Source organism: Sporobolomyces koalae (genome assembly GCF_050403365.1).
Source record: "Sporobolomyces koalae JCM15063 DNA, S_koalae_JCM15063T_v1_ctg18, whole genome shotgun sequence".
Lineage (NCBI taxonomy): Eukaryota > Fungi > Basidiomycota > Microbotryomycetes > Sporidiobolales > Sporidiobolaceae > Sporobolomyces > Sporobolomyces koalae.
The window spans coordinates 316,431-343,149 of record NW_027481753.1 but is presented as its reverse complement, the minus strand read 5'-3'; the positions used below and the strand labels follow the sequence as shown (position 1 = coordinate 343,149).

At 56.6% G+C, this 26,719-nt stretch overlaps 10 protein-coding genes across 10 annotated transcripts; 3 read left to right on the top strand and 7 right to left on the bottom strand.

Moving 5' to 3' along the window:
* Positions 1-1,022: 1,022 nt before the first annotated feature.
* On the bottom strand, positions 1,023-2,986 carry JCM15063_001862 (uncharacterized protein; the record flags this gene model as incomplete). Its single annotated transcript, XM_076678996.1, has 2 exons — positions 1,023-1,517; positions 1,595-2,986. The coding sequence occupies 2 exons, from the start codon at positions 2,984-2,986 to the stop codon at positions 1,023-1,025; spliced, it is 1,887 nt and encodes a 628-aa protein (XP_076533993.1).
* Positions 2,987-3,256: 270 nt separating this feature from the next.
* Positions 3,257-4,625, bottom strand: IPP1 (inorganic diphosphatase IPP1; the record flags this gene model as incomplete). The annotated part of the gene is made up of 6 exons (XM_076678995.1): positions 3,257-3,389; positions 3,464-3,579; positions 3,655-3,691; positions 3,766-4,294; positions 4,488-4,514; positions 4,604-4,625. 6 exons carry the CDS (start codon positions 4,623-4,625, stop codon positions 3,257-3,259), a joined length of 864 nt encoding a protein of 287 aa, XP_076533992.1.
* Positions 4,626-4,959: 334 nt separating this feature from the next.
* On the top strand, positions 4,960-9,716 carry JCM15063_001860 (uncharacterized protein; the record flags this gene model as incomplete). The annotated part of the gene is made up of 11 exons (XM_076678994.1): positions 4,960-5,009; positions 5,100-5,143; positions 5,206-5,224; positions 5,308-5,362; positions 5,428-5,988; positions 6,058-7,017; positions 7,083-7,146; positions 7,212-7,618; positions 7,689-8,594; positions 8,671-9,308; positions 9,389-9,716. 11 exons carry the CDS (start codon positions 4,960-4,962, stop codon positions 9,714-9,716), a joined length of 4,032 nt encoding a protein of 1,343 aa, XP_076533991.1.
* A 194-nt stretch (positions 9,717-9,910) lies between these two features.
* Positions 9,911-12,031, bottom strand: JCM15063_001859 (histidine phosphatase family protein; the record flags this gene model as incomplete). Its single annotated transcript, XM_076678993.1, has 7 exons — positions 9,911-10,094; positions 10,160-10,626; positions 10,693-10,806; positions 10,873-11,034; positions 11,107-11,627; positions 11,702-11,790; positions 11,862-12,031. 7 exons carry the CDS (start codon positions 12,029-12,031, stop codon positions 9,911-9,913), a joined length of 1,707 nt encoding a protein of 568 aa, XP_076533990.1.
* Positions 12,032-12,406: 375 nt separating this feature from the next.
* On the bottom strand, positions 12,407-15,387 carry JCM15063_001858 (uncharacterized protein; the record flags this gene model as incomplete). The annotated part of the gene is made up of 10 exons (XM_076678992.1): positions 12,407-12,475; positions 12,536-12,645; positions 12,709-13,009; positions 13,075-13,243; positions 13,319-13,490; positions 13,549-13,645; positions 13,707-13,739; positions 13,802-13,869; positions 13,927-14,045; positions 14,111-15,387. The coding sequence occupies 10 exons, from the start codon at positions 15,385-15,387 to the stop codon at positions 12,407-12,409; spliced, it is 2,415 nt and encodes an 804-aa protein (XP_076533989.1).
* A 311-nt stretch (positions 15,388-15,698) lies between these two features.
* On the top strand, positions 15,699-17,195 carry JCM15063_001857 (uncharacterized protein; the record flags this gene model as incomplete). The annotated part of the gene is made up of 2 exons (XM_076678991.1): positions 15,699-16,239; positions 16,300-17,195. The coding sequence occupies 2 exons, from the start codon at positions 15,699-15,701 to the stop codon at positions 17,193-17,195; spliced, it is 1,437 nt and encodes a 478-aa protein (XP_076533988.1).
* Positions 17,196-17,516: 321 nt separating this feature from the next.
* Positions 17,517-18,924, top strand: JCM15063_001856 (uncharacterized protein; the record flags this gene model as incomplete). The annotated part of the gene is made up of 3 exons (XM_076678990.1): positions 17,517-17,984; positions 18,060-18,538; positions 18,603-18,924. 3 exons carry the CDS (start codon positions 17,517-17,519, stop codon positions 18,922-18,924), a joined length of 1,269 nt encoding a protein of 422 aa, XP_076533987.1.
* Positions 18,925-19,009: 85 nt separating this feature from the next.
* JCM15063_001855 (uncharacterized protein) lies at positions 19,010-21,563 on the bottom strand (the record flags this gene model as incomplete). The annotated part of the gene is made up of 12 exons (XM_076678989.1): positions 19,010-19,181; positions 19,243-19,260; positions 19,336-19,661; positions 19,732-19,926; positions 19,994-20,058; positions 20,131-20,338; positions 20,399-20,517; positions 20,592-20,757; positions 20,819-20,916; positions 20,983-21,121; positions 21,206-21,425; positions 21,505-21,563. The coding sequence occupies 12 exons, from the start codon at positions 21,561-21,563 to the stop codon at positions 19,010-19,012; spliced, it is 1,785 nt and encodes a 594-aa protein (XP_076533986.1).
* Positions 21,564-22,251: 688 nt separating this feature from the next.
* JCM15063_001854 (tetratricopeptide repeat protein) lies at positions 22,252-25,148 on the bottom strand (the record flags this gene model as incomplete). The annotated part of the gene is made up of 6 exons (XM_076678988.1): positions 22,252-23,025; positions 23,091-23,263; positions 23,334-23,472; positions 23,552-23,765; positions 23,847-23,992; positions 24,060-25,148. 6 exons carry the CDS (start codon positions 25,146-25,148, stop codon positions 22,252-22,254), a joined length of 2,535 nt encoding a protein of 844 aa, XP_076533985.1.
* A 324-nt stretch (positions 25,149-25,472) lies between these two features.
* On the bottom strand, positions 25,473-26,416 carry JCM15063_001853 (carboxymuconolactone decarboxylase family protein; the record flags this gene model as incomplete). The annotated part of the gene is made up of 2 exons (XM_076678987.1): positions 25,473-25,863; positions 25,911-26,416. 2 exons carry the CDS (start codon positions 26,414-26,416, stop codon positions 25,473-25,475), a joined length of 897 nt encoding a protein of 298 aa, XP_076533984.1.
* Positions 26,417-26,719: the final 303 nt, after the last annotated feature.

Sequence of the window (26,719 nt, the reverse complement as noted above, 5' to 3'; positions counted from 1 at the left end):
TTCCACGACCAAAGTAGTTGCGAACGAACTTGTTCGTGAACAGACAGCTCGCCATGATTGCGGCGCTGCCTGAAATATTCCGCCGTGACGACACCGAGACATGACTGATTTGATGAAGACGATACGCGTGTCGCGTAAAGCTTGTTGACTTCCTCCTTGTTCAGCATAAATAACGCTTGGCGAAGTTCTTCAAGGGGTGAAACAATTCTGACTTCCGGTCGAAATGCCTTTCGCCACAGACGGTATCGCGCATGACTGATTTCCTCGTCCTACAGCATTGATATCTAATCGAAATCAAATCCTCGACGGTTGCAGATGAATTTGAGGAGACTCACCAGTTCAGGCAGCTGCTTGCGGATGGTGTAGTAATTCTTCAAGGGCTATGTAAACAAGAACTTTAGCTCATTCTGGAATGCCATTGTCCGGAAGAGGCTGTGTAACCAATACATAGAGACCAACATTGTGAGAGGGATGAGGGTTATCCGTCCCGACTTTGCCCAGTTCATTCAGATTATAGACAAGCTCCCGGCATAAATCCGAGCTGGAATCTCTGAGCTCAGTCCACTCAAGCTGCGTGATGCTCGAGAGAGTGCGCTTGACATCTCGAACTCCAGTCTCAGGTGACCGAAGCGATTTGTCCGGAAGGTTGCTGATCAGGCGGTGAAAGTTCTGAAAAGTAGGTTCGAGGCTTGAAGCTTGACTGATTTGCTGGTGTGTCATCCTCTACTCCACTGGTGAGACCAGTAGAGATGTGCTTGGAGGGACAAGGGGAGGGAGAAAGGGCTCCCACGGACCTAGCGCTCGGACACTCAAAATTCATCCGCTTACTTCCGCGGTCGCGATGCACAAGACCGAGGTCTGAGCACAGGTCTAGCCGGAAAGAAGGTGTGCGAACAGTTTGCAGATAACCACAACAGCAAGAAGAGCGGAAACAGTGCGAAATCCAAAAAATAGTAAAAACAACAAGGGAAAGACAGAGCTGCACAAGGGGGTTATTGGTACTAGGACTAACAAAAGTCACTTCATTCGACGCTACCTTCATCATCGTCGTCGTCGTCGCTCGCCTCACTCGCTTCTCGACTGCTACCTTGTTCGAACCGATCTTCCATCTCGACCGTACTCAAGACTCTCCCTTTGTCCCAGTTCCCATCGACCGTATACTCGATCGCCTTCCGGCCTCGTTGTATGAGGCCATCGACTAAAGTAACCACTTTTCCAAAATCTTTGTCGGCCTCGAGCAGTTCCTCCCAACTCGATTGATGCCCATGTGTGCCACGCTCATGTGAATGTCCTCCTCCGGGTTCATGCTCATCGTCGTCATCGTTGTCGGACTCCGAGTACTCGTCCGCCCCAGATGAAGATTCGAGATCGAATCGACGGGCGGGACCGACTCCACCCAGAGACTCGCGCAACTTGCGTCTCAATTCTCGAATCTCGAGAGTCTGCTTTTGTTTCTGACGTTCGAGTTGGGCGTTGATGCTCAAGAGCGACGAAGTGCGAATCTCGAGATCCATGATCTGACAAAGAAAAAGTGCTTCATAAGTAACCGGCTCGTGCTCGAAAAAACGGTTTCCGAGAACCGACAACTACTCACTCTTCGGCTGACTTTGGCTTCAATCTCTTTCTCGATACTCTCCCTCAGCAGTCCTTCGATTCCAATTGCGGCAGCCGGAGCAAGTCTTGGACTTGCAAACTCTTCTCGCTCGTCTGATGCTATTCGAGCATCGTCATCGTTGAACCGGCCCGTTTGAGGAGTGGACCATTCAACGCCTGGTAGTGTTCGGTCGTCCACGCTCGTACTCGGCGGAAAAAGCTCCTGCTGTGTTGATCGCTCGAGGTGCGAGGTTGAAGTCGAGGCAGGAAGCGATCTGAGCGTTTTCGTTGAAGCCGAACAAGGAAGGGTCGGCGACCTCAACGGGGCAGGCGTCACACTGACAAACGAAGTGCCGAGTGCAGGCGAAGGGAAGGGTAAAGGCGAGTCGAACCTCGATGAGGAAGAGTAACTTGGGAACGCGGGCAGGAGCGCTCCGACGGACATGCCGTTCGTGTGCGAGCTTGAAGAGCAAGTCGAAATGCTGCTCGCTCCACTGAGCTTGCGCGAGGCAGTTTGAGGATCGAGACTCGAGGGAGGGTCGTAAAAGCCGAGACCGGCGGCAGACGCATGAGAAGCGGTGCGAGGAAAATGAGCGACGGGACCAGAATCGGACAAGGACGCGAGATGTGGCGAGGTGAGAGGCGAGGAAGCAACACTGCTGGGCGAGGTCGACAAGGGAGGGAGTATCGACGAGGTCGACGAAGACGACGAAGCCCTCGCACCGGTCGCGGTCGAGAGGTAACGCTGTGGAGAGGGTTCACGCTCGCGGTCCTGCCGCTGGGACGCTCTCAGACTCGGCGAGTGCAACTTTCTCACCGAGACAGACGAGGGAAGATGAGTGATCGGGGTCAGAGCGGGATGGTTGAGTGATGTTGCTGCTTTGGATGGGAACGGGTCTCGCTGGCCTCGGAGTTCCGCTGCTGCCGCCGCCGCCGCCGTAGTCGGTGCTGCTCTTGAAGTCGTTCTTGTTCTCGCTGTAGCTGCATCGGGGGAACGAGCGCGCTGTTGCGGTGAGGGAGCTCTCGCGCCTCTCGCACTTCCTCCGACGGCTGTCTGGTTCACTGGGCTGAGTGCCGCGCGCGCCGGTCGAGATGTTGGTGTAGATTTGAACGGGCCGGTGCTCTGGATTGTTGGAGTCGTAGGTGCGCTGCGGACACCAAAGGTCGGTTTCGCCTTGACGCGTACTGGTTGCGTCGGTGTCCAGTTGGCGGTTTCGAGTGCTGGAGACGCTGGAGGTGAGGCTAGCGAGGCCAAGTCGACGCGTGCCCGGATTGGCTTGGACGAGACGAGCGGAGGTGAGCGAATGTTGGGTGATGTTGAACTCGTCGTCGAGCTCGCGAGTACTCGCCGAGCGCGCCCTGGTTCAGCTGAGCTCGACACTGTGGTTGCCATGCGCGTCAGTCAGGCGCGAGCTCGCCGCCGCGCGAGGAAGGGACGCGCGCACTCAAAGTTGCTCCATCGGTGTTTGAGGGGAAAGTCCAACAACGTCAGGGTCGAAGCGTCTCTCGTTTCTCTTCTTTTTCGTCATGCTCTCGTCAAAGCCGTCGCTCATGATCATCGAATGTGTTGCTTTGTTGCACATTCGTATGGGGGCACTGCTACCTTTTACGGGATCCTACTAGAAAACACCCTGCTAGAAACCGAGACAAAACCCAATCTTGCTTAGACGGCGTGTCCAGAGATGAAGAAGGTCTTGTCGATCGACGAGTCGATAGGGGCAGCAGGTTGACGCGAGTCGGGTCCGACCGAGGACGAGTCGACGCGGGCAGCAGATCCCTCGACCGAGGTGTTGGAGCTGACAAACGCGCGCAGAAAACCACGTCAGATTTGCGGATACCGAGACGAACCACTTGGAAGGAACCGGCTTACATGTCGATCTTGCCGGGCTTGGCCTCGCCGGTGATCAATCGCTTCCACGCCTCGTGGCACTCGTGCACAATCTCGGTCGCGTACTTGCGGTTCTTGGCCTCGCCAGAGAAGGCAAACTATACGAGGGCGAGCAGAAACGATCGTTAGTATCCAAGTTGTGCCTGCTGCTCGACGGCGAAACAAAAACACACCTGGTTCTCGGGCTTTCCGTCGGGGATTTTGTAGATACTAGCGAGCGAAACCGAGCAAAAGTGAGTCACGAGGGTTGGTCCGAGGGAGCAGAGGAAGAAGAGATGGCGCACCGGAACCACTCGTTGGTCGCACGGATGAGACCGGGGAGGTGGCGCTCGACGTCCTCAATGTCGTTGAGCTTGGAGGCGAGGGGGTCGTTCACGTCGACGACGAGGACCTTCCAGTCGGTCTCGCCCTCGTCGAGGAGGGCCATGATGCCGAGGATCTTGACCTGCTTGACCTGGCCGGTGTAGCCGACGGCCTCGCCAATCTCGCACACGTCGAGAGGGTCGTTGTCACCGAGAGCCTTGGTCTCGGGGTGGGTGTGACTCGGGTCCTCCCAGGTCTGGGGGAACGCGCCGTAGTTCCAGATGTAGCCCTTGTGGGGGAAGCAGTTGCGCACGAAGCGCAGCTTGCCCTTCTTGGTGTCCTGGAGGATCGGGTTGAACTGCTCCTCCTTGGAGATCTCGAGCTTGGCGTTGGACCAGCGCGGGATCTCGACGATCATGTTGAGCACGGTGCGCTGCTCGTTGGCGAACAGAGGCACGTCGTGGAACGGCGAGACGACCTTGCCATCCTTCTCGATGTACGCGCGGTACTCTATGTCGGTGAATATGGGGCGTCGAGATAACGACAGTGAAGCAAGGCAAGCAGGTGCGAGACGAGCGGGGAGAGGTGCGACGAGCACGCAACGGAGAAGCAAGGCGAGAGCGGAGCACGTCAGTTTATCGTCGACTCGGGCGAGAGGCGCGCGGCCGAGCCGGCGTCGGTCTTGTCGAGACTCGAGACTGACCGAGAGTGTTTTGGGCGCCGTGTTGGCCTGCAGGAGGGAGGGAGACAAGCGATAAGTGATCATGAGCGATGCGAGGGTTGGGACAGAGACGAGAACAGCACGCGCGGGGGACGTACGGACAGAGTAGGGGGAAGCCATGGTGCCCGTCGAGAGAAGTCTAGACTGCTGCGAGAGACGTCTAGCCGCTGAACTCGCCAGATTGACTCTAGAGAGGAGGGGTGGAGCGAGAGCGTGAATTCGAATGCGGCGGCTCAGCAAATTCGCACGAATCCGATCGGCTTCATCTCCGCTCCGCGCCTTGGATTCCATCTGCGCACCTCTCGGCGTCTGCGCTTCCCATCTCCGTCCCCGTCGCACCGCCGCCTCTCCCGGTGACCTACAGCACTCGTCAACGCCGTAGTGCGGATCCGGGACTCCCCCCGCGCATCGTTCCATCTGCCCGAGCTAAGCGGTCTGCTTCCGTCGGCGCATCATGGCCACCGCCGAGCAAAAGTCGAACCTCAACGTGAGGGATGCACTCAGGTACGTGATCTTATTCGCAGCCAGTCGACCGAGACAACCGTGCCCGGTCCCGAGAGCTCACCGAGAATGTATCGACACCGCTCGAATCAGCTACCTCGACCGCGTCAAGGTCACCTTTGCCGAGCAGACAGAGGGTACGCACTCTCTCAGGCTCAATGTGTGCTTTCCTGCTGACGCGCTTGTCACTCGCCCGCAGTGTATGATCGGTTTCTGACGTGCGCCGCCAATTCCGTCTCGCCCCTGTCTCGAGTGCCCTCCGTTCTCCACCCAACTGACCGAGGACTTGTTCGCTCGACAGCATCATGAAAGAGTTCAAGTCTCAAGGGATTGACACTCCTGGGGTCATTGACCGCGTGAGCACCTCAAGCCATTGCGCAGTGTGTCACGGTGCACCATGCTGATCTGCCCTCGCTCGCAGGTCTCGACTCTTTTCCGCGGGCACCCGGCTCTGATTCAAGGCTTCAACACTTTCCTGCCCCCTGGGTACCGCATCGAATGCACGATCGACCAGGCAGGCGGAGCAGGAGCCGCAAACGGCGGCAAGGGGATCACCACGATCACCGTCACGACCCCGATGGGCATGACCACTCGCACGCAAGTGACTGCGCAGGGATCCGAGCCGGCGAGCACTGTCCCGCTCAAACCCGAACCGGCACTCGCGCCGCAGCAGATTCAGAACCTCCCGCCGACTCCCGCCATCGCTTCTCTTCCCACCACGAACCCGACCGCACCGCCACCAGTGAACGGCACTGCGGTCGCACAGGCGCCTGCTGCCGTCGCACCCTCTGCGCCTGCCGCTGCTGCACCCGGGGCCCCTCCGGCCGCCGCTGCTGCCGATGCTCGCCCGCCCATGGAGTTCAACCACGCAATCAACTATGTCAACAAGATCAAGAACAGATTCTTGAAGGAGCCCGACACGTACAAAGCGTTCTTGGAGATCCTTCAGACGTATCAAAAGGAAGGCAAAGCGATCCAAGAGGTAAGCAGGAACCACCCCATGGCTGTACTAGAACGACCCAACATGAAGCTGAATTTGTAAGATGTTCAGGTCTACGCTCAAGTGACAGAGCTGTTCCGCGCCGCACCCGATTTGCTCGGTGAATTCAAGCAGTTCTTGCCCGACACGTCCGCCTCTGGACAGCAGCAGCAGCAACAGCAATCGGCAGTGCCCGCTCCCGCGCCGGCGCCGCAACAAGCTGCGACTGCAGGCGTTGGTCGAGGAGCCGCCAAGCGCGCAGCTATCGGCACTTCGAAAGAGACGGCCACGGCGTCGAAGAGAGCAAAGACTGCTACGAAACCACAAGGTGACAAGGCGGTTGGGGGACCGGGCAAAGGCAAGCGAAAGGCAGACGCGCCCCTGCGCGATGCGTCGACTTCTGGGCGCGGGGCCAAAGGTCAGAGCCCGGCGGACCACAGCGCCATGTACCATTCGGATTCGCCCTCCCTTGCGGGAGACGGATACTCTGCCGCTGCCGCCCAGCACGCACAGGCGCAAGCTTACTATGGAGGAGTTGCCCCTCACCAACATCCTTCCGCACAGTCTGGCGCAGCAGCTTACGGTCATCCTGTTCAACCTTACGGGTACGACACGCCCATTCCGGCTCCTCCTCCGCAACCTCTCCTCGCGCCGAAACCCGTCGCATCGGCACCGGACCTCGCTTTCTTCCAGCGGGTAAAGGCGCACGCGAAAGATCAGGCGGTCTACTTCGAGTTCCTCAAGCTGGTCAACCTGTACACCCAGGAGTTGATCGACTTGACGGCGCTCGTCGCACGCGCGTGGTTGTTCTTGCACCAGGACGAACAATTGTGGGAAGAGTTCCGCGAGCTGGTCGGCTGGACCGAAGGAGACGCGCTCGGAGACCCGGGTCGCAGGATTGAGGTGATCAATGGCAAGAGGGTAGTCGAGAACGTGCCACGGCTCGATGGCGAAGGATGGAGGAAGAGTCAGCTTGACGCGGGCAAAGACTGGAAGACGTACGGTCCTTCCTACCGAAAACTGCCAAAGGAGGTCAGTTGCGAGCGTCATTCATATTTGCTTGGAAACAGGAATCTGATCAATTTGTGCTGCTACAGGAAATCTCGCTCAACTGTTCTGGTCGAGACGCGCTCTGCTGGGAAGTCCTCAACGACGAATGGGGTCAGTATCACTTGCACTAGCTGTACAAAATAGCGGTTACTGACGTCCTCGGCCTTATGTCACAGTCTCGCAACCTTCGTTTGCGTCCGACGAGGGATTTGTTGCGAACCGCAAGAACCCGTACGAAGAGGCGTTGCACCGATCCGAGGAGGAACGTCACGAATACGATTATCACATCGAGGCGAACTTGCGCACGATCACTTTGCTCGAACCGATCGCAAGCCGGATCGCCGTCATGGACCCCGAAGAACGAGCCGTCTTCCGCCTCAAACCTGGACTCGGCAACCAGAACAAGAGCATCTACCAGCGCGTGCTCAAACGGATCTATGGCAAGGAGCAAGGGCTCGAAGTCATTCAGGCTCTACACGAGAACCCTTGCGTTGCAGTACCGATCGTGCTCGCACGGCTGAAACAAAAGGACGAAGAATGGAAACGGGCACTGCGAGAGTGGAACCGAGTGTGGCGCGAGTCGGTCAGTCCCGTTTCTTGTGTCGGCCCTTTTTCTGTGCACAGATGCTGATGCCATGCCGCTTCTCTCGCAGGATGCGAAAAACTTCTGGAAAGCTCTAGATCACCAAGGCATTTCGCTCAAGGCCAACGACAAACGATTCTTGACTGCGAAAGCGCTCGTGACCGAGATCGAATCGCTCAAGCGAGAACAGAAGCAACGGGCGATCTTGAGGGCACGGACTCAGCCCGCGCCGCGATTCCAACTCGCATACGACGTTTCGGATCGTCGCGCATTCTACGACGCGGCCAAACTCGTCTTTTCCTTCCTCGATCGATCTCACCTTGTCACGTTCGCCGAAAAGCCCAAGGTTGACGCAACGATCCGCGAGATTGTCGCCCTCGCGTTTGCGATCTCTCCTGAAGAGTTCTCTGCCGAGTTGCTCGCCGGAACGAACGACACCGACGACACCGACTCGAACTTTGACAGCGCGAGCGAAGCGGGAGGTGCTCTTGGACAACAATCGCTCGACGAGGCGGTCGAGGCTGCGCTCGCATCGACTGGGACCGGTCGGAAAGGCAAGAAAGGGGGAGATCTTCGCAAGAAGGCGCTCAGGAAGACGGTTCCGACGGAGAAACGAGGCCGAGGCCGGCCACCAGCAAATGGTCGCAACTCGGCACCGAGTTCGCGGGGCAACAGTCCCGCTCCATCGATGAACGGAGCAGAGACCGACAGCGTCATGAACGACGCGACGCCCGCACCTGAAGGTTTTGAAGGAGGAGAAGCGATGAGTCGGGAAGGATCGGTCGACACGTCGGTCGCAGGCGGGGAAGGTTCGCCTCTGATCGAGTCGAACGGATTCGCCGCGGCTCCTTTCGAAACTCGAGATGTGAACGACGTGATCCGACCAATCGAGCACAAGCCGCCCTCGCTCGCGGAACGCAAGACGTGGAACATGTTTGCCAACTCGACGCTGTACACCCTCGTTCGCTTTTTCCAGGCAAGTTTCCGTCTTTCTCCAATTCTAGATCAAGAAGAAGCGTCCGTCCCGCTAAACCTTCTTGTTTGCGCTGCAGGTGTTGTACCATCGCCTCACTCTGCTTCGCAACTCGGTCGTTTCGCTTGCCGTTCCACCGCCACCTCAGCCCATCACTACTTCCCACGTTCCCTCGCTCTCTCTGTCCTTATCTCTCGCGCCGGCCAATGGCGAACGATGGACCGCCTCGGCCGATTACTACTACCAGCGGGCGCTCGCGCTGTGCGAGAAATTCTTCGAGGGCGAGCTCGACCAGGCAGCGTTCGAAGATTCTATTCGACGCATCCTCGCCACACAGGGCTACATGTTGTTCACGGTCGACAAGCTCGTTACGAACATCATCAAGCAAGCTCAAGCCGCACTTGCCGATCCGAAAACGAAAGAGCTTCTCACGCTCCTCCGCCAAGATCGCGCGCATCCCGAGAGGTCGACTCACAGTCAACAGCTTGCGTACCGATCTCACGCCGAATCCGCCCTCGGAAGCGACGAGAACTTGTACCGTCTCGAATGGGTTCCTTCAACCAAGTCGCTCTCGCTCCAGCTTGTCGGTAAGGACACGGTCGGACCCGAAGACATTCCTGCGATGGAGAAGGAGTGGGCAAAGTACGTCGATGGGTATATTCACAAGGAAAAGACTCCTGGACTCGCTTCCGAACCAAACCTCCCATTCCTGTCTCGGTGAGCTTTGTCATTTTCCTTTTTCCGTTCTCCATACCTTGCCAACTCGTCTGACTCACTCTTTCACTCGCTATCGAAAGCAACGCTCGCCTCGTTCGACCCAAAAACGGAGCGCTTCCAAAGAAACTCACCGCGATCTCGGCACTTCAATCAAAGATCTGCATGCGCTCGTACAAGCTCTTCTTTGCGGCCGAGACGGAAGACGTCTTGATCCGACATCGACAAGACCCTTCGTTCACGCCGGTCGAGGTTCGAGACAACCGAGTCATGCGATGCAGCGAATGGATGGACAAACGAACCGACGAACTCGATCTTCTCTCGGGTTCCAAAGAGGAGACGAAGGACGATGTCGTACCAAAAGAGCCTGGAGCGAAGAAGGAGGACGAGGACGTCGAGATGAAGGAGTGATCCGTTTTCTTTTTGTATTCGATTACCGTATACCTTTGATTTCTGTGTTCTCCTTGCCGTGTTATACGAATGTCCTGAGCAGGCGCTTTCCTCACGGGTTGCGACTCGTACCGGTAGCGAGAGTCTCAAACTTGTTTGTAAACGACGTCTCAAATTTTTGGGGACAGATTTCTAATAACGAGGATAGGGACAATCTATTTGGGCGCACGTCCGTTCGTGACTTGACCATAGCTCGGGAGAGTGTAGTTGCCGGTGCAATCGTAGGCAAAGTCGATCTCGTCAATTCGCTCGATCAGCGCGTCGAGCACAGTCTCGTATGCGCAGAACCCATTCTCGTTCTGAGCGCAACCTTTGTAGGTGAGGGGAATGACAGCGTCACTGGAAAAGAAACAATACGAGTCAGGGCTGTGCGGCAGTAGCAAAAGAGCGAGGCGGGGTCTTACTTGACGATGAACCGGATTTGCTTCGTCGGAGTCATGTCGGAGCATTCCGCAACTTGAATTTCGAGCGAAGTCGCGAACGGAACAACGTTGGCAGCGACAAACGTGTGGTTCGTGCTAAGAGTCGTGTCGGAAGGAGCACCCGATTTGGCCAGGGCGGTCAGATTGAGAGCGGTCAAAGCGTCGCAGATCGCGACTTCGTGTGCGGCATCGGCATAGATGGACTGGTTCAAGGGGAAGGTGGCGGTCGATCCATCGAGGGTCGAGTTGACCTCCATCGAGAAATTGGAAATGAGCGTGTGGTTGAGGCGAGAGACGAGCTCTTGAAGGTAGCCGAGTCCCTGAGCGGCTGCGACGGGCGAGCCAAATCCGTTGTTGCCATGGAACGAGATGTCGTAGTACTGCTCAAAGATGCGGAATTCTTCGTCCGTGAAGAGCGGGCAGAATGAGGAGTAACCAAGAGCGACGGTCTGTCGACGATAGCAAGTCTCAGTGGATGGGAAACAGAACAGGATCTTGTGCTTTTCGAAACACACCTCGTAAGCACACAGTTGAAGCATCGCCGTGACATCCGTCGAGGTCAAGTTGAGCCCGCTGATGCACTCGTCAAGGCGAGCAGCGGTCTTGTTGAAGTAGGGCTCGACGAAAGACTACGTGTTCGCGAGACCGTAAGTAATGCATTGTACAACATTTGAGCTTGCTGGTCAAGGGCTCACAGCGGCAGCCTTCGAGCCGATGCTTCCGTAAGCTTTGTCGGCGTTCGGGCACGACTCGTACGGGGCGCCAGAGTTGATGTAGCCCGGCGCTTCGATTCCAATTTCAATATTGACCGACTCTTGGTACTCGGGGATTCCGAAGAAGCCACCAGCAAAGTTGAGCTGAGCAGGAGCAGAACGGGTTGTCAGCTGGAAAGATCCGAACGAGACGCAAAACTCGAATCGATGGCTCACCATCGTTTTGACCATTCGATCCTGACTTTGGGTACGCCAGACTGGGAGCGTTCCCGCTTCAGTAAAATTGTTCAACAACGCGCCGTAAGCGTTCCTCGCGGCAACACCGAGCATGAAGTCTTGCTGTCGCCCGAACGGCGTGAGCAGTTCGGAGCCGAGCTTGTACGTCCAATCCTCGAGGAACGCGAGGTTGTTGGTCGCTTTGAACCCCTCGACGAGTGAGGCATTGTGCAGTTTTGCTGCAAAGGCCGAGGGCAAAGACCCGCTCGTAGGGTACCTTGCTCCATGTCGGAAGTACAGGTGGACTTGCGTGACCGAGCACTGGTCCGGCAGACGCGGAGAAGCCGAGTCGAGCCCGTAGTGTGCGCTCGGGACACTGAACGCGGGCGACAAGTTGCCCCAGTTCTCCTCGATCTTGAAGCTGTCACTCCCGTTTGCAGGCGCAGGGACGGTGAGAGGATAGATCGAGTTGTGCGTGGGCCAGGCCGCTGCGGTCTCGGCAGCAAAAGGCTCGAGTCCAGCTACGTACAAGGATTGTTTCAAGTCAGTTGGAAGTGTAGGCGCACAAAGCGCATGGCGCGGAGGCGCTGCTTACTAGGTGTAGCTTGCTGGAAACCAACCACTGATTCGGGAGGGAACAAGCTGGTGTTGGGCAGCGTGTTGGAGGGAGGGTAAGCGTCGGAGCTGGAGATGTGAACAACTCAGTCAGCAACACGAAGCCTAGCTCTGATACCCACCTGATACTGTTAGCTCACACACTGAGTCCAATCGTGTCGGAGCTCGAACGGGAGGAGCCAGAGGAGGACGACCGAGAAGCCGAAGCGGTGATAGTGGAGCTGCCCGATGCCGTCTCGCTGCGGCGCTTGAGCGGGGTTGCCGCGACAAGGGCGGAAAGGAGCGAGGCTGTCAAGACGATCCGGACCATTCTAAGTCTAGTAGAGGCGTAGGGTTTAACGAGGAGTACAAGAAGCACCAAGCTCCTAAGCGGACCGGTCACGTCGGATGTCTAAATTTGGATCAGCGTAACCTCGTTTTCTTTTTTGATAAACCGCCGGACCGAAAGAACGTGCAGCTTGTCCGAACGATTCGAATACATCGCTCTTGCAACGTGCGTGTTTCCCAGAGCCTGAAACGGAAGGTAACTGCGACGAAGCTGCGGAGTCGCGGACCATGCGGCAGGCAGAAGCTCAAGAACGTTTATCATTTCGAGGAGACTGTTACAATTTACAAGATGCTGTGCAGGTTTGAAGAGGCTTTCATGACTAGTTGTACGAGCTCGAGGGAAGCGAAGGAGTTGGCACTATTGTCGAGGCGGACATTTGCCAAAGGTCGGGGGCGCACTCTCGCCTCCGCTGACGAGCAGTGTGACCTATGAAGCACAAGCTTTTGTCAATATCGGCGGACCTGTCACGTCTCGCAAAGAGCTTACCGTTTGCGAGGTCGTGTAGATCGCTGCGACGACTCCAAAGATGAGCAGGGCAATGTCGAGAACCTTTTGCTTGCGCGTGTGAGCACAGGCCTTGTAGTGGAGCAGTGCAGCTGAGACCGACAGTCCATCAGTCGACGGGATCCCTCGTGGTTTGAGACGCAAAACAGACTCACGATAGACAAAGCAGAGCGGAACACAGGCGAGCGAGCCGATGAGACTGACAAACTTGTCAAGGTCGCTCGCGCCAGCCCACGCGATTCCTGCGCACGCGACGACGGTTGCAGTCCTGAACGCGTTCTTCTGCCATTTGACCTTGGTCGAATGTTTGCCCGATCGAGAAAAGATGCCGTTCTCCATGATACGAACTGCCGGGAAGAGCTGGAGTGGCGTCGAGAGAAGGATGGCAAGCGAGTAGAGGAACTGAGAGGCGTTGACAAATTTGTCGTCCTGGGGCAAGTTGACGAAAACAACCGTCTGAAGGCCATAGAGCCGTAAGGGAATAGCTCGATTTTGGCCAGAGAGAATGCGATTGTGCTCACCTGAATGTCCTTCCCGTAGGTGAGGTAAGACAGGACTCCTGCTCCTGCAAACAAGAACATGATGCCGACCATGACGCCCGACAAGACTTTTGGGAACTTGTGAGGATCTTTCATCGACTCGGTAATCGGGATGACAAGCCCGATGCCTTCGAAGGAAAAGACGGCGGTACTAGCGCACAGCCCCAAACCAGATCAGACCGACTTCACTCTCGAGAGCAGGACATACTGTGTGAAGCTAGCTCACCCAATCAGAAGAGGGAAGTCCTTCTTGTTGAAGAGTTCAACCTGAGCAACGCCGTGCTCGACGAGGACTCCGATCTCGTTCGAGAAGATGTAAAACAGTCCAAATAGGATGAAGGCATCCGCCACGAGCGCAGTTCCGGACAGTTTCTGGATGTTGCGAATCATCGCGAGAGCTGTCGGCGTCCATACCGTTAGTCGACTATTCAAGACAGGGCTCTGGGAGACACTGACGCAGGAAGACAACGAGTTGAGCGAGAATCAGGTATGGGATCGAGATGTAGGTCCGGCAGTTGCTGACAGCCATGAAGAAGGCTTGAAGATTTTGCGACTGAATCAGAAGAGCAGGTCAGTCTCGCTGCCAAGTCCGCTCGTGTATGATTGAAACTCACAACAAAGATCGTATAGGCAGCGACAAAGCCGATCTGGACATCAGACACACATCATGAGTCTTGGCCAACTCGATGGCAACGTAATAGCGACAAACCTGTGATAGCACGATCGAGAAGAGAATCGCCCATCGCATATACTTGCCATAGAGAATACCTCCGATGTCTACTCGATACTGTCAGTACATAGCGACCTCTTTCTGCGTCAAGTGGATTTGCGTACCTCCGAAAGAGCCGTGTACGATCAAGCGCGTCTTGACGAGGAGCAAGAAGGAGTAGAGCGAGATCATAGCAATGAAGCACAGGACTACGGTGGAGAACAAGATGCCACCGTTGAAGAAGCTGATCAAGAGCGAGAACAGGTTCAGTCTTCTGAGTCTCGACAACTTGCAAGAGGTGGCACTCACGCTTTGCCGAGGAACAGGACCCCAGTTCCGACAAACGACTTGAGTAGCATCATGACGGCTTGCAAGACTGTCGCATCACCATGCTGTCCGACACTGCTCGACCTTTTGCGGCTCGGGGTCGGACGAGCATCACGTCGCGAGCTCCTACCTCGCACGAGAGGCGTACGTTCGTTCGCACCGAGGCGAGATTGCGAAGGATCCCGCGACATCTTGGGCGGAGGTCCTCCCTGATAGGATGGGATCGAAGGCACGCCGTCGATTTCGGCCTCCTCATCCTCGTCTTCGTCCTCCTCGTCGATCTCCTCGAGATCCTCTCCACCGAAGTGGCCGTACAGCGACAGGAAATCGATAAAGGACCTCGTCGCTACGCGCGCGGGCGGACGCCTCGTGTCGACGATCGAGCCAGAGAACGAGATGTCGCTCACGTCAGGCGCGGGTCCGAGCGAGTCGCCATCGAATTGCGAGGTCGTGTCGCGCTCAGCCATCGCCTTGCGGTAGAGAAAGTCTCGCCTGAACCCGCCTGGCTGGAGCATCTCGGACGTCGAGAACTCGCCGCCCGAGACGAGGTCGTCTGCGTCGCCATCTGCTCCTCCCCCACTTTCGAGTGTTGCTCGGAACGCGGCTCGACTCTGGTCTCCCCCCGGGCCCGCCGCGGCCTGACTCGTCCTCCTTGATGTAGTCTCGATAGCGGATCCAAAACTCTTGGACCTGCGCAAGAGGGGCCCGTCGGGACCTGCGCTCGCGCCGTCGGCCTGCTGCTGCGCGGCCCATTTGTACACGCCCGCGACGACGTCGCCACCCTCGAGGTGATACGGAGTCGGAAAGGTCGAGTCGAGGTCGGCTTCGGCAGTGCGAGCGTTGTGCTGCGGGAAGTGTGCGAGAGAGGAACGGGGCGAGGACGATCCGAGGGAGATGCCGGATGAGGGTGCCTGTTGTTCCTGTGCCACGCGTTGCTGCTCGTCGACCGAGAGGAGGTGACGGCGGATGACCTCTGCCTTCTGGGCCTCAGTCAGCTGGGGCGAGTCGGCGGCCGACGGTAGGCCGGTTGCCGGCGAGTCGGCGGGGAGAGGCGAGGTCGAGTTGCGCGGACGTGGCCCTGCGCCTGGAGATGCACCGAGGTACTGCGGCGGCTGTCGTGGGGAACCATAGACGGGGGTTGCGCCGCCTGGGCTGCTTCGACCCGGGATCTGGGGAATCGGCGAGCCGAACTGGCCTTCGTGCGGTGCGCTCGCCGCGGTGCTGTTCGGCGTATTGATCGGTCTGCTGCTCGAAGGCATCCTGAGCGCGGTATCAAGGTGGTGATAAACCGGGCAGAATGAGTGAGCGGAGTGCACGTCACCTCGCGCATGATCAACATTGATCACATGCATGAACCCCTCTCTTCCGATACGACGAAACCCAGTCTCCGTCGAGTCGTAGTCTCTTCGGTCGCCTCGCGCTTGGCTAGCTGTCAGAGCGGTGCGCTTCTGGCCTCGTGAGCTCAGTCTCCGTTGCGAGAACGAGCCTTGCACCGCCGACTGTTTCCACTCATCAAATGTCGCGATCCGTAGCAGTCAAACAGCTACGGTGACAGCTTGACATCGCTGCAATGAACAGCATCTGGGATGCGAGCGCGGGTTACCTTCGTACGTGGTTCGCATCGCCAACGACCGACTCGGGCATAGGCACCACTCGCCATCGTCCCGATGAATGGTCAGACACGAAGCCATTTCCGACCCTGCCGCGCGAGCTTGTTCTGCGTATCCTCGCGCACACCTTACCTCCGGAGGACCGTGCAGGCCGTGACCGCACTCGCCTGCTCTGCGGATACTGCCAGCTCGACAGAGACTGCGCAAGGTGGGCGTCGCACCAACTCCGACGATGCATCGATCTGCGCACGCCTCGATCTGCCCACAAATTCGCCGAAACGGTCCGAGGGCACCTAGATCGAGAACATTGGCGAACTTCGGTCAAACATGTCAGCCTCGGACAGCCGGACGCGGAGCACAGATCCATGCTCGAGGACGACTGGACCTATGCCCAAGTCGATCTACTCCTCGACGACATCCTGACCAACTGTCCCAATTTGGAAGAGCTCAGGATTGCCGGGCTCAAAGACCTACGCCTATCTTCGCTGTCTCGAGGAACCAGTGAGTGCCGACCCGTCCTCCCTCGGCGAGCATGTCGAGCTCACACGTGATTCTGGGCAGACCTACGCAAACTGTACCTGTTCGAGACTCGAGTCGAATCATCCTCAAGTGCTCCAGCCTTGTTGTGCCTGCCCCAGCTGCGATCATTGCACCTCAAAGCTGTCATCTGCACCGGCTCGACCTTGCACGAGCTCTTGTCGCCGGCAACTGTCCCAAAGCTCGACACGCTCGCTTTTCTCTCCGTGCACCAATCTCTCGTCGGCGCCGCCGTTGGCATGGTTCGACATCCTGAGCAGCCGCGCGATCAGAACCAGGCAAACCTGCGCATCTTGAACACCATGTTTGCGCATCTTGTGCCAACCCCGCACGACTCGTCCTCACTCGGCAGGCCCGCGTACTCTGACCTCGCACCGCAGATCAAACACCTCACTCTCGGACCGTACTCGACTCGGACATTGCCCCTCGCCTCGTTGCCGCTCTTCACGTCCCTCGCTTCGCTCTCGATTCCCATGCGATTGTTTGGTTCAGACGCGATGGACATCCACGCCCTCGCTTGTTCGCTGTCGGCACTGCGTCTCACCTCGTCGGTCACTCGGTCCGATCACCGAGAGGAGCAGTTTGACGCATCCTTGCACCGGCTGCGGTGGACCGATGCTATCCAAAAGGCGCTTTCAATGTTCGAATCGCGCACAAGCAACATGATCAGAGTGGTCCGGGTCGCGAGCGATTCCAAAAACAGGATCAGTGCACAAATCCCTAGCGTCGACCCAGTGGCAGACATGGACATCGACATAGTTGAACTCGCTTTCGAAACTGAACCCCCAACTCCCAACTCGATCGCCTGTCTCGTATTGGACCGCAATACCTCTCGAGTGAGCTTTGAATGGGTGAATGTCCAGAATGATCCGGAAGAAGCGTGGGATCTCGGCTTTGAAAATTGGAGGGACAGACTCTAGCTTGATGATGACTTTTCGGAGACGGCGTCTCACATGACCGTAGGCTTACTGTAATTGCTGTAATACTCGAGCAACAGTGCAAAGACATCCATTGGATCCTCTTGAAATGGTGCCGAGTGTCTCGGAACTTTTGGTCTAGATACCCTTTTCTGCCGCAGTACTCGACAGAAACATAGATTCGTGTCATTGGATAGCCAAGAACGCTCAAACAAGGAGAGCGGCAAAGTGCGCTGGAGAAAAGATGAGAAAGGGGGAATCTAGAAAAAACCCGGAAACGGATGCCGTTCGCTCACCTCGTCCCGCAACAACCTCACACTAGCGATGCCTCTGTTCAAACAAGTGGCCGCGCAACAGAAGCGATCGAAGCGCAAGGCGGAAGCGCTCTTGTCGGACGAAGAAGGCAACGACTCGAGTTCGGATGAAGAACAACTCGACTACAACAGTGACAGCGACAGCGAAGACGACGACGAAGACGACGACAGCGATGAAGGTTCGAATGATGATGACGAAGTGCTTGGGTCTGCAAGTGAGGACGAGGACGATGCAGAGCCGCGAGTGTTGGATGAAGACGAACCTCGACCTCCTCCCGTTGGATTCCCTACCGCTCAGGAAGCAGTCGACAACACCATTGCATCAACCGCATCCCTCATCGCAGAAATGGACGCCGAGAACGAAGACGACGAGAAAGAAAACGACGAAGACGAGGAAGATGCACCGCTCGTGTGTGTCGTGTGCCCGAACAAGATCCTGAAACCTGGCAAGATGGTCGAAGTGCATCTCGCATCCAAGGTGAGAATATTATTGCGCGCGTTGCGGACATCTAGCAAAACGGAAACATCTCTGAACCTTGTTTTCTTTGCTCAGGACCACACTCGTCGCTTCAACCGCTTCAAAACCCATGTCGAATCCGCAGAGTTCGACGCAGAACACCTCGAAGCCGACGCGCGGTGGGTCGCCTCTCAGCTCGACAAGGCTGTTCTCGCACGCCTGTCGGCTCAGACACAACTCGGAGGCAAAAAAGCTGCTGCCGTGGCTGCGGCTGTGGCAACTCCCACCGCTTCAACCTCGTCCGCTCCTACTCCTGCTCCTGCACCTGCTCCTGCACCTGCACCTGCCGTCACCTCGTCTCCCGCTGCCGAGAGTTCGACAGCAGACGCGCCGTCGAACCCGAAGAAAAAGAAACTCGCAGAAGAGGCAGAAGCTGACGGAGTTTCAGTTCGGGAGAAGATGAGGCAAAATTGGAAGGCGGTCAAGAAGGAGAGAGCGGAGAAGCGGAAATTGCTCAAGAAGACCAAGATGCAGGAGCGAAAACAGGAGAAGATTGCCAAGGGAGAGAAACCCGAGTACGTCTCCTACAGGTTTTCTCGCTCGTTTCTTGTGAGACTCATGCTTTGTTGCCTTTATCAGACGATACGTCCCGAGCAAGCCCCGGTTCGTCGAGAAGATCAGGCCCACCGATGAAGAGATCGAGACTCGGCAGAAATGGAAAGCTGCGCGCAATGAGGCCAAGGCGAAGGGGCTTCCTCCGCCCCCAAAACCGGTGCTCGCTTACGAGCTAGGCGGCAAGGTTCCGGTCGAAAGGAAGAAAAAGGCGCCGGCGAAAGGGGGCAAGAAATCTGAAGCGGACGGAAAAGTGACAGGGAAGGGCAAGAATGGCAAACCAGCAGGCAAGAAGCAGAAGAAGGAGACGAAGGAGCCAGTGAGCAAGGAGTTGCTTCCGGAAGTGTAGCCTATTCATTTCCCTCTGGAAGACCGCTTCTTCCGAATCCTTTCCTGCTCGCAAAGACACCGACGAGTATATTGCAGGACAGATATCACTCCTCCGCATCGTCACTATCTGTGATGCGGATCCGTAGAGGCATCCTTGTTCCGAGGTGGACTTCCCCTTTCACATACGGCCGGGTAATGACTTGAGTTCCACGCTCGATGATTGTCGAAGAGTCTCGCGGAGAAAACTCAAACGTGTCAATCAAGACCGACAGGACTCTACGCATCGGGCACGATCATTAGTACTCAGTCAGGGCAACGAGGCGAATTGTTCACTCACGCTTTGATCTCGAGTAATCTGACGTTTTTTCAACCCAAGATGACGGGTCAACACAACCCGTCTGAAAGCAGATCAGAGCAGTACTCGACTCACGCGAATTTGTAGCCGGGGCAAGATCTCGGACCCGCCAAGAACGTCATCAACCCCGAATACACTCCCATCTTGCTGTCAATTCTGTGTTCCGGATCCAACCACCTCTCGGGCCTGAACTCGTCTGCGTCTGGTCCAAACACCTTTTTGTCTCGGTTTGCTGCGTATACTCCTAACCAGATTGTCTGTCCTTTCTTGATCGGGACAAACGAGATGGTCTTGGAAGGATCGGTGGCTGAAACGATTGGAACAGAGAGAGGGATCAAGTCGTCCTTGATCGCGGTTCGTGGAGTTGCCGACAGCGCAGGCTCGAGTCGGAGGCTTTCTCGCTGTCATCCGAGCAAACGGATTGTATCAGTACCATGGAACGAAGGCTTGATGAGCGCCATCATAGCTCACAACGACAGCGTCCAAATATTCGAGGGAGTTGAGCTCATCGTGATCGAGCTCTTCGCGGCCAGCAGCGATAGCTTGTGTCCGCGCACGGCGGATCTCGCGGCGCAGACGCTCTTGTCTCGCTCGATCATTCGACATTGCCAAAAGCACCCATGCGATGGTACCAGCGATCGTATCGTGTCCTGCAAACAGGAAGCTCTGGCTCATGCAATTTTCTAGACATTAGCCTCAGCCTTTCTAGATGCAGGAAGGGGATCGAGCTCACGTTGAGCTGACCTCGCAGCTCTTCTGCTGTGAGTGATATTTTCGAGTCGGGACCGTCTGCTGCAACTGTAGAGCGAGACAGGAAGGACATCAATCGCTTGCCGGCTTCTACACGACACTACCGAGTCACAGCCATACTCAGTAGCGAGATCAGGTCTTTCTTCCCTTTCAGGGCGTCTTGGCCAGCACGTTTGACCTCGTCCCTCTTCGCAGTGATAATCTTGCGGCTCTCGACTTCGAGAGTCTTGCAGGCTTCGAGGATCTGTTGCATTCGAGCGTCGGGAACGTGCTTGAGCCAGCTCATCGAAGGTAGAGCATGCAGGCAGCTTCCGATCACATGGTGGATCTGAAAGTTCAAAGAGTTCAGCGGATCATTCGCAGCCAAGTCCAGCTAGACGGCGCCTACAAGCAGGAATTTCGGAGGTATCCTGATCATTGGTAATTTAGGAGCGAAGAGCGTATAGAAAGCGGTCGACAGCGGATCCTCCCGACGATCGAGACTGCTAAACTCGTAATCGAAACCAGCTGTCCAGAAGCAAATCGGATGGTCAGGCGGGGGAAGAAATGGACGAATGTAACCTCCTTTTCGAAAAACGCACTCTTGCCGATCGCATCCAAAGTCAATCGAGTAAGCCAATCCGCCACTTCGACAACAGTCTCGCCTTCTTCCTTCGAGGCGCGGAAGCTTTCGAGATCCTTGCGATAGTACCATGTCGCCGAATCGATCTCGCCCGTCTCGATCTTTTGGATCCAGATACCCCGTAGCTACACGTTCATGTAGAATCATCAGCTTGGTATGACAAGAGAGTCGACTTCGATGACAGACTTTGTGAGCGAGGTCGAAGAATGTTGGCAGCATGGCTTTCACGTTCGCATGCGAGAAAGCCGGCGTCAGCATTCGACGCTGGTGTCGATGTTCCTCCCCTACCGAGCTCGATCCCTACGATCAGCATTCTGGTGATGACTACAATAAAATAGTTGAAGATGTACCTTCGGCAAAGATGAGACCTTTGCCGAGATGGACGAGGAGGTCTCCTCGAAGCTCGGCCGGTTTCTGGTAGCACGCGTAAGGATCGTTCGTGAGGAGATGGGTCATGGCCACTGAATCAGACAGAAGCAGAAGATCTTGCTATGAAAGGCATTATCGTTCACAATCGAAAGTCAGCTTATCAGTTGTGGTGACCGTAGTGCGCGCTCGGGAAATGAAGCTTACACCAAGTAGGCCTCGATAGCGAACTGCTCCTCCGAATTGTTCGGTCCAGTCGACATGTGCCCGTCCTGGAGGCTTCATTGATAGCTCCCCCATGTTGCCATAGATCGAATGGACGCATTCTGGGCCGGGTACATCGCGCAGAGGGGAGAGCTTTGGAAGCAGGAAGATGCGCCAGCTCCACAACAGCGCATAGTATGTCACGAAGCCGGCCCAGAGTGTGCTGTTGGCAATAGAAAATCGAACGGTCAGCTCGACCACGACAGGCTGTACGAGTGAAAGGCAGTTAGGGGCTTGCGCACCAGAAACTGAGGAAGGGATGCGCAAAGACCCAACCAGGATCGTAAAGAGCCGCCAGCATCGCCAATGACAGATAGCAGTAGCAATCAAGCGTCACGGCGGCTACAAAGGGCGCTGTCAGGTGTAGAACAAAGCGCTGCTGTTCTGAGACAAGATGAAACGCACGGAGCGATTGCAACAAGGGGGAGAATGCTGCGATACCAGCTTGTATGCTGTATGTCCCGAGCTACAGCTGCCATGTGACGGGTTGTCGCACAGTTTTTGGCGCCGTTGCGAAAGCATGTCAAACGGGAGTCGAAGTGAACAAGCTCAAGGGAACGTGAAAAAGCCGCTGTACGCTCCTTGTCATTGCAGCTGTATCTCGAATCGAAATGAAGCGGATTTGGCAAAGGCCTGGAGGGGGCTTTTCGAGGCAAAGCCAAAAAGATGATTCTGCTGGAGTCCGTGTAGTTCGCAGAGGCGAAATGATCCCGTACTCATGGGCTCCCAGAAAGATTAGTGCAATGCAAACATCACCAGAACTTTGCCAAGGCAGTTCTGGCACTCCGAGCAAGTCATCGGAAACGCAGCGGGGAGCCACGACGAGTGCGAATATTACAGATTCAGACAATCTATGTTGCAGTTGACGCGGGCGGGCGCCAAGGGCGAGAAGCGAAGGAAGTAGTAGTACTGGTAGTATGGTAGAGGTAGAGAAAATGCGCGCAAGTGTCCGTGCGGAGAAAAGCTAGAGCGAGAAAGGAAGAAACTCTCTACATGATTGTACAATCTTTGTCTTCTGCTCCTCCTTTCGCCCGTCTCTGTAGCACGTGCTCCCTCTCGGCCTTGCTCTTGACCGAATCTTCGGGAACCACAGCTCCGTTGACTTGTTGTCGAAGAGGCATCCTCACTTGAGGTGGTTGGCGCGGGTTCCTCTGTTGTTGCTGCTGCTGCTGATGCGCTTGAGGTTGAGCCTGCGCGTAGTAGCCTGCTCCGCCATCTCGAGGGTGTTGAGGTCTTGCGCCAACGGTCGCACCCGCAGGAACATTCGAGTACGGAAGAGGGTTGAAGTCATTCTGTCCCTGCGAGTATGATTGAGGCTGTGAATCGTACTGGTAACGACGCTGATCAAACGGGGTCGGTTGCGAGTTGCTGCGTTGACGAGAAAATCCAGGTCTCGACACGTTTGATGCTCCGTTGTCTTCACGCCCTTTCCCCTTGACGTCCTTGGAAATCGGCCTCGGGATCCTGCCCGTCGACTCACTCCTCGGTTGCTGACTGCGCGGAACAGGCTGTACTGGAGGTTGAGGTTGTTTGTTCTTGCTGAGGATCTTGTTCGTAGTCCGGGTCTTTTCAGGTAGAGGGGGACCATTGTTCGCCGAAGCGAGTGCGTTCGAGGAAGGGGTATGACGCAAAGCGGGAGCTCGAGCAGGGATAGGTTGACCTGCAGCTCGAAGGCGATCGAGTGCGCGTTTGTCGCCGTGACTCGCAGCTTTCTGGAACCACTCTAGAGCCTCTCTCGAGTCTTTGTACGTTCCGATACCGCTCTACAACGGCAGAAACCCCAGGTTCAGCTCTTGTTCGGATCGGCAGGAAGCAAGAACCCTCGTACCTCGGTGAAGTAGCCACAAGCGTATTCCGCTTTGGCAAATCCGAGTTCCGCCGACTTTTTGGCCCACAAGTAAGCTTCGGTGTCGGATTGAGGCAGGATCCCGGGTGATCCGACGAGGTACCAAGCCGTAAGCGCAAAACAAGCGGCCGGGTGGTTCTGTTGGGCAGCAATGTCTGGTGCAATCGACAGATGGATCAGCAAAAGGATCCAATCGGAATTCCTGGAAAAATATGTGCGACTCACTGTAGTAGTGGATGCTGAGAGCGGCATCCTGTGGGCAACCCATCTTGCCGTACTCGTAACATTCCCCGAGTTTGTATGCCGAAGGTGCGAATTGCAACTCGGAAGCCCTCGCCAACAGTTCAGCCGCATACTCTTCGTCCTGTGTTCAGCACGAGCGCGAGAACGAGCATCTCAATCAGTGATCGAAATCACAAAGGGGAAATACGGAAAGTCCTCACCTGGAAGACCACGTTGTCAATGCCCTTTTCGTGCAAGATCGCCAACTCGTGCAAGCTCTGGGGTTGAGGAGGGTCGACCTGGTCTGCGAGTTCAGCCGCACGTTTCAACCATTGAACTCCGTCCTTGGGTCGTTTTGAAAGGCCGAGTTCTCCGTTGATCTCGGCGAGACCGAGGCGATGCATCGACCCGGGATGCGACAACACGGCAGCACGTCTGACATCACGCAGCGAGAGGAACGGGATTTTAGTTATGATTTATCTCAATGGACTGAAGTCAAGATAGTGAATAGCGTACCGGTAGAGCGATACGGCTTTCGCTTGATCCTTGCGGCAGCCCCAACCATGCTCGAGACACTGCGCCGCTCGGAATGAAGCATCTGCGTGACCGTGTTTGCCCGCGAGCATGAACAGGGGGAACGCCTTGTCATAATCCCGTTTGCCCTAAACGCAAGTAAAGGTTCAGCTTGGGAGCGCTTAGCAGCAGTCAGACGGTTGCGGTAACACGTACCTTGATCGTACCGACACCCTGAGTGTAGCAGTCTGCGAGAAAGTATTGACTCTTGACGTGACCCCGTTGCGCGAGCTTGTTCAACAGGGTGATGCTCTCGGTGACCAACGCTTTCTGCTTCCTCCTTGATTCTGCTACCTCCTCTCCTGATCCCGATCCATCGGTAGCTGCAGGACCCGAGGCAGGGGTCGAAACTGCCGCTTGTTGTTCCAACTCGGCCACGACCTCCATTACGAACGCACAGAACTCGAACTGGATGTGCGGGTCGTTCGTCTTCTTGGCGTTCTGGCGGTACAGTTCGAGCGTCTTCTCGTGCGAGAGTAGCGCGGCGAATGAGCCAGGTTGCAGGTGCGATTGATCCATCATCATGACTGACGAGGCGTACGTTGGACCGTTCATCGCGGTTGGATCAGCGCCCGCCGAAATGCCAAACATCGATCCAGCGCGACTCGAGGCGTAAGGAGTTTGCGAGTACCGAGGGCGATGATGATTCTGGTCTGGAGCTGGTGCGAGTTCATGGGAAGAGTACGAGCCAGAGCCAGATGACGAATTGTGGGTTTGTGGTCGAGTCCCACTCGATCGCGAGCGAGATGGATCAGGTACAGCAGTGGGAAGGGTGTGCGCGTCGAGACCATAGAACGAAGATGGGCGGGGAGGGCCTTCGTCCTCGTTGGTAGCGGACGAATGCGACAGGGGAGGACGCGTATCATCGAGTTGTTCGACAAAGTGACCTTTCGGGGCGGAATCGGCGGATGCGTCTACCCCAAAGAAGCTCGAAGGTCTCTCGCTCGAGGCTGTAGGCGGTTTCGGGCGAGGTCGATCAATCACGCTCGTCGACGCGGTGCGATTCCTCGGGGCTCCTCCTGGCGCGTTCTCGCTCGAACCCATGCCGTTGTGCTCATAATCCTTGAGTGGTGCGGTCGTCGTCGAGTAGAACCCTCCGTCGACCTCGAGGCCGCGCTGGTGATCCGGAATCGATTCGGATGCCGAGGCCGACGCTGTCGATCCCTTCGATCCCGAGCGCTCGTCCACGGCCGGACTGACTGCCATACCCACCGGAACGGGCAGAGACGACGTCGTGCTCGCCATGATCGCGCCGGGTGTGCAGGCCTACGATTCGAGGCACGTGGACGAAGAGAGGGCGAGCGCAAGTGGAGGAATCCTCGGCGCCGGCGCTTTCACCGCGCGCGCGCGCGTTAATTTACTGATGTCCGGTTGTACAACCTCAGTACCATATCACAGCTCGCAGCGCTGTCAACGGTCTAAAACTTAATCTTTGTCACCAACGCGCTCGACCAGCGATACATTTTTCTACTTGCTCTCTGTCTCTACATGAAGCTAGAGCCAGAGGAGATGATCGATGAGCCCCTTACAGCGTTACGAGTGGGAAAAGTGCAAACAGTGATTTTCATCCTACTCGAGCTCCTCTTCCTGCCGATCGACGTCCTTGACCCTCGGGAGGGTCGATGCGAGGGTCGTGCCGAGACTGTCGCAAACCACCTCGATCGCGTGTTGCACCGCTTCGACCTCGTCGCGGTTCCACCCTCTGCGGAGAGCGCCTCTCAGATGCCAGTGGATCTCGCGCGGAGTCTGTTGCGGTACGAGGCAAGCCAGCGTCACGAGCGAGAGGAGACGTGGATGCCGCGTGAACGGATCTGGAGAAGCGAACCCGAGCCGAGACGACGGCGGCAATGACGAAGCGGGAGACGGAGACGGCGAGAACTCGGGCGGAGAGGCATGGTAGGGGGTCAGGAAGGATCCATACGTGATTTGCTCGGAAAAGTAGCCTGTTGAGCTCAGAAGCCTCAGATCGTTGAATCGTAGCGAGTGGCAGCAGAAGCGGGGAAGGACTTTCGGACGTCGTCTAGCCCATCCCGAGCAAACGTGGCAAAGATGTCGTCAATGTTGCCCTTGTACACGGTCTCGAGTCCTAGGCGTCCCGCTTGAGCTCGAGAGCGACTGTCGGGGTCGTCTAGGCTCGCCCGGACGAACGCAGAACTGCGGTCGTCAGGGTGAACGAGGGATCCGAGTTCGAGCAAGAGTTCGATCGTCTTGGGCACGCCGACGAGGATCGAGCTCTTGACGAGAGCCTCCTTGATCAGTCTTGTCGTGAAGCGCCGCGGGTGATCGCGCTCGTCTTGCGCCGGATCGTCCGGCTCTTGGGGCACAGGTTGCGGAGACGGAGGTAAGTTGCGGTAGGCGAGGTCGAGACAGGCGGGCAGGAAGAGGGAACCGTGCCCGAGGGTGGTCGCAGTGAGCAGCGGCACGAGGTACCGCGTCGGAGCAGGCACGCTCGTGGGCAGAGTGCGCGCGATTTTATTCAGTAGGGGCGCAATCTCTCGGCGAGCGATAGTCATGGTCGAATGCAAGCGAGTGATAACAACCAACGAGAGACGCGCGGTTGAACTGATGAAACAAAACACACTTCGCCAACCCCGCAATCCGCACCGACATCTCCGCCCGAATCCGCGTCCGAAGTGCAGCCGGATACTGTAGCTCGACGAAGCCTTGGTGCTTCCGAATCTGACTGCAGGGTACGTCAAACCTGCCAGGCAGCTTGCAGCCTTGCGTGCTCGATGCCTTCGGAGTCTCTCGCGGCACGCAGCACCTCTCTTCGAGCTTGAGCTTCCAGCACTGACTTGCGAACATCTCAGAAGTGA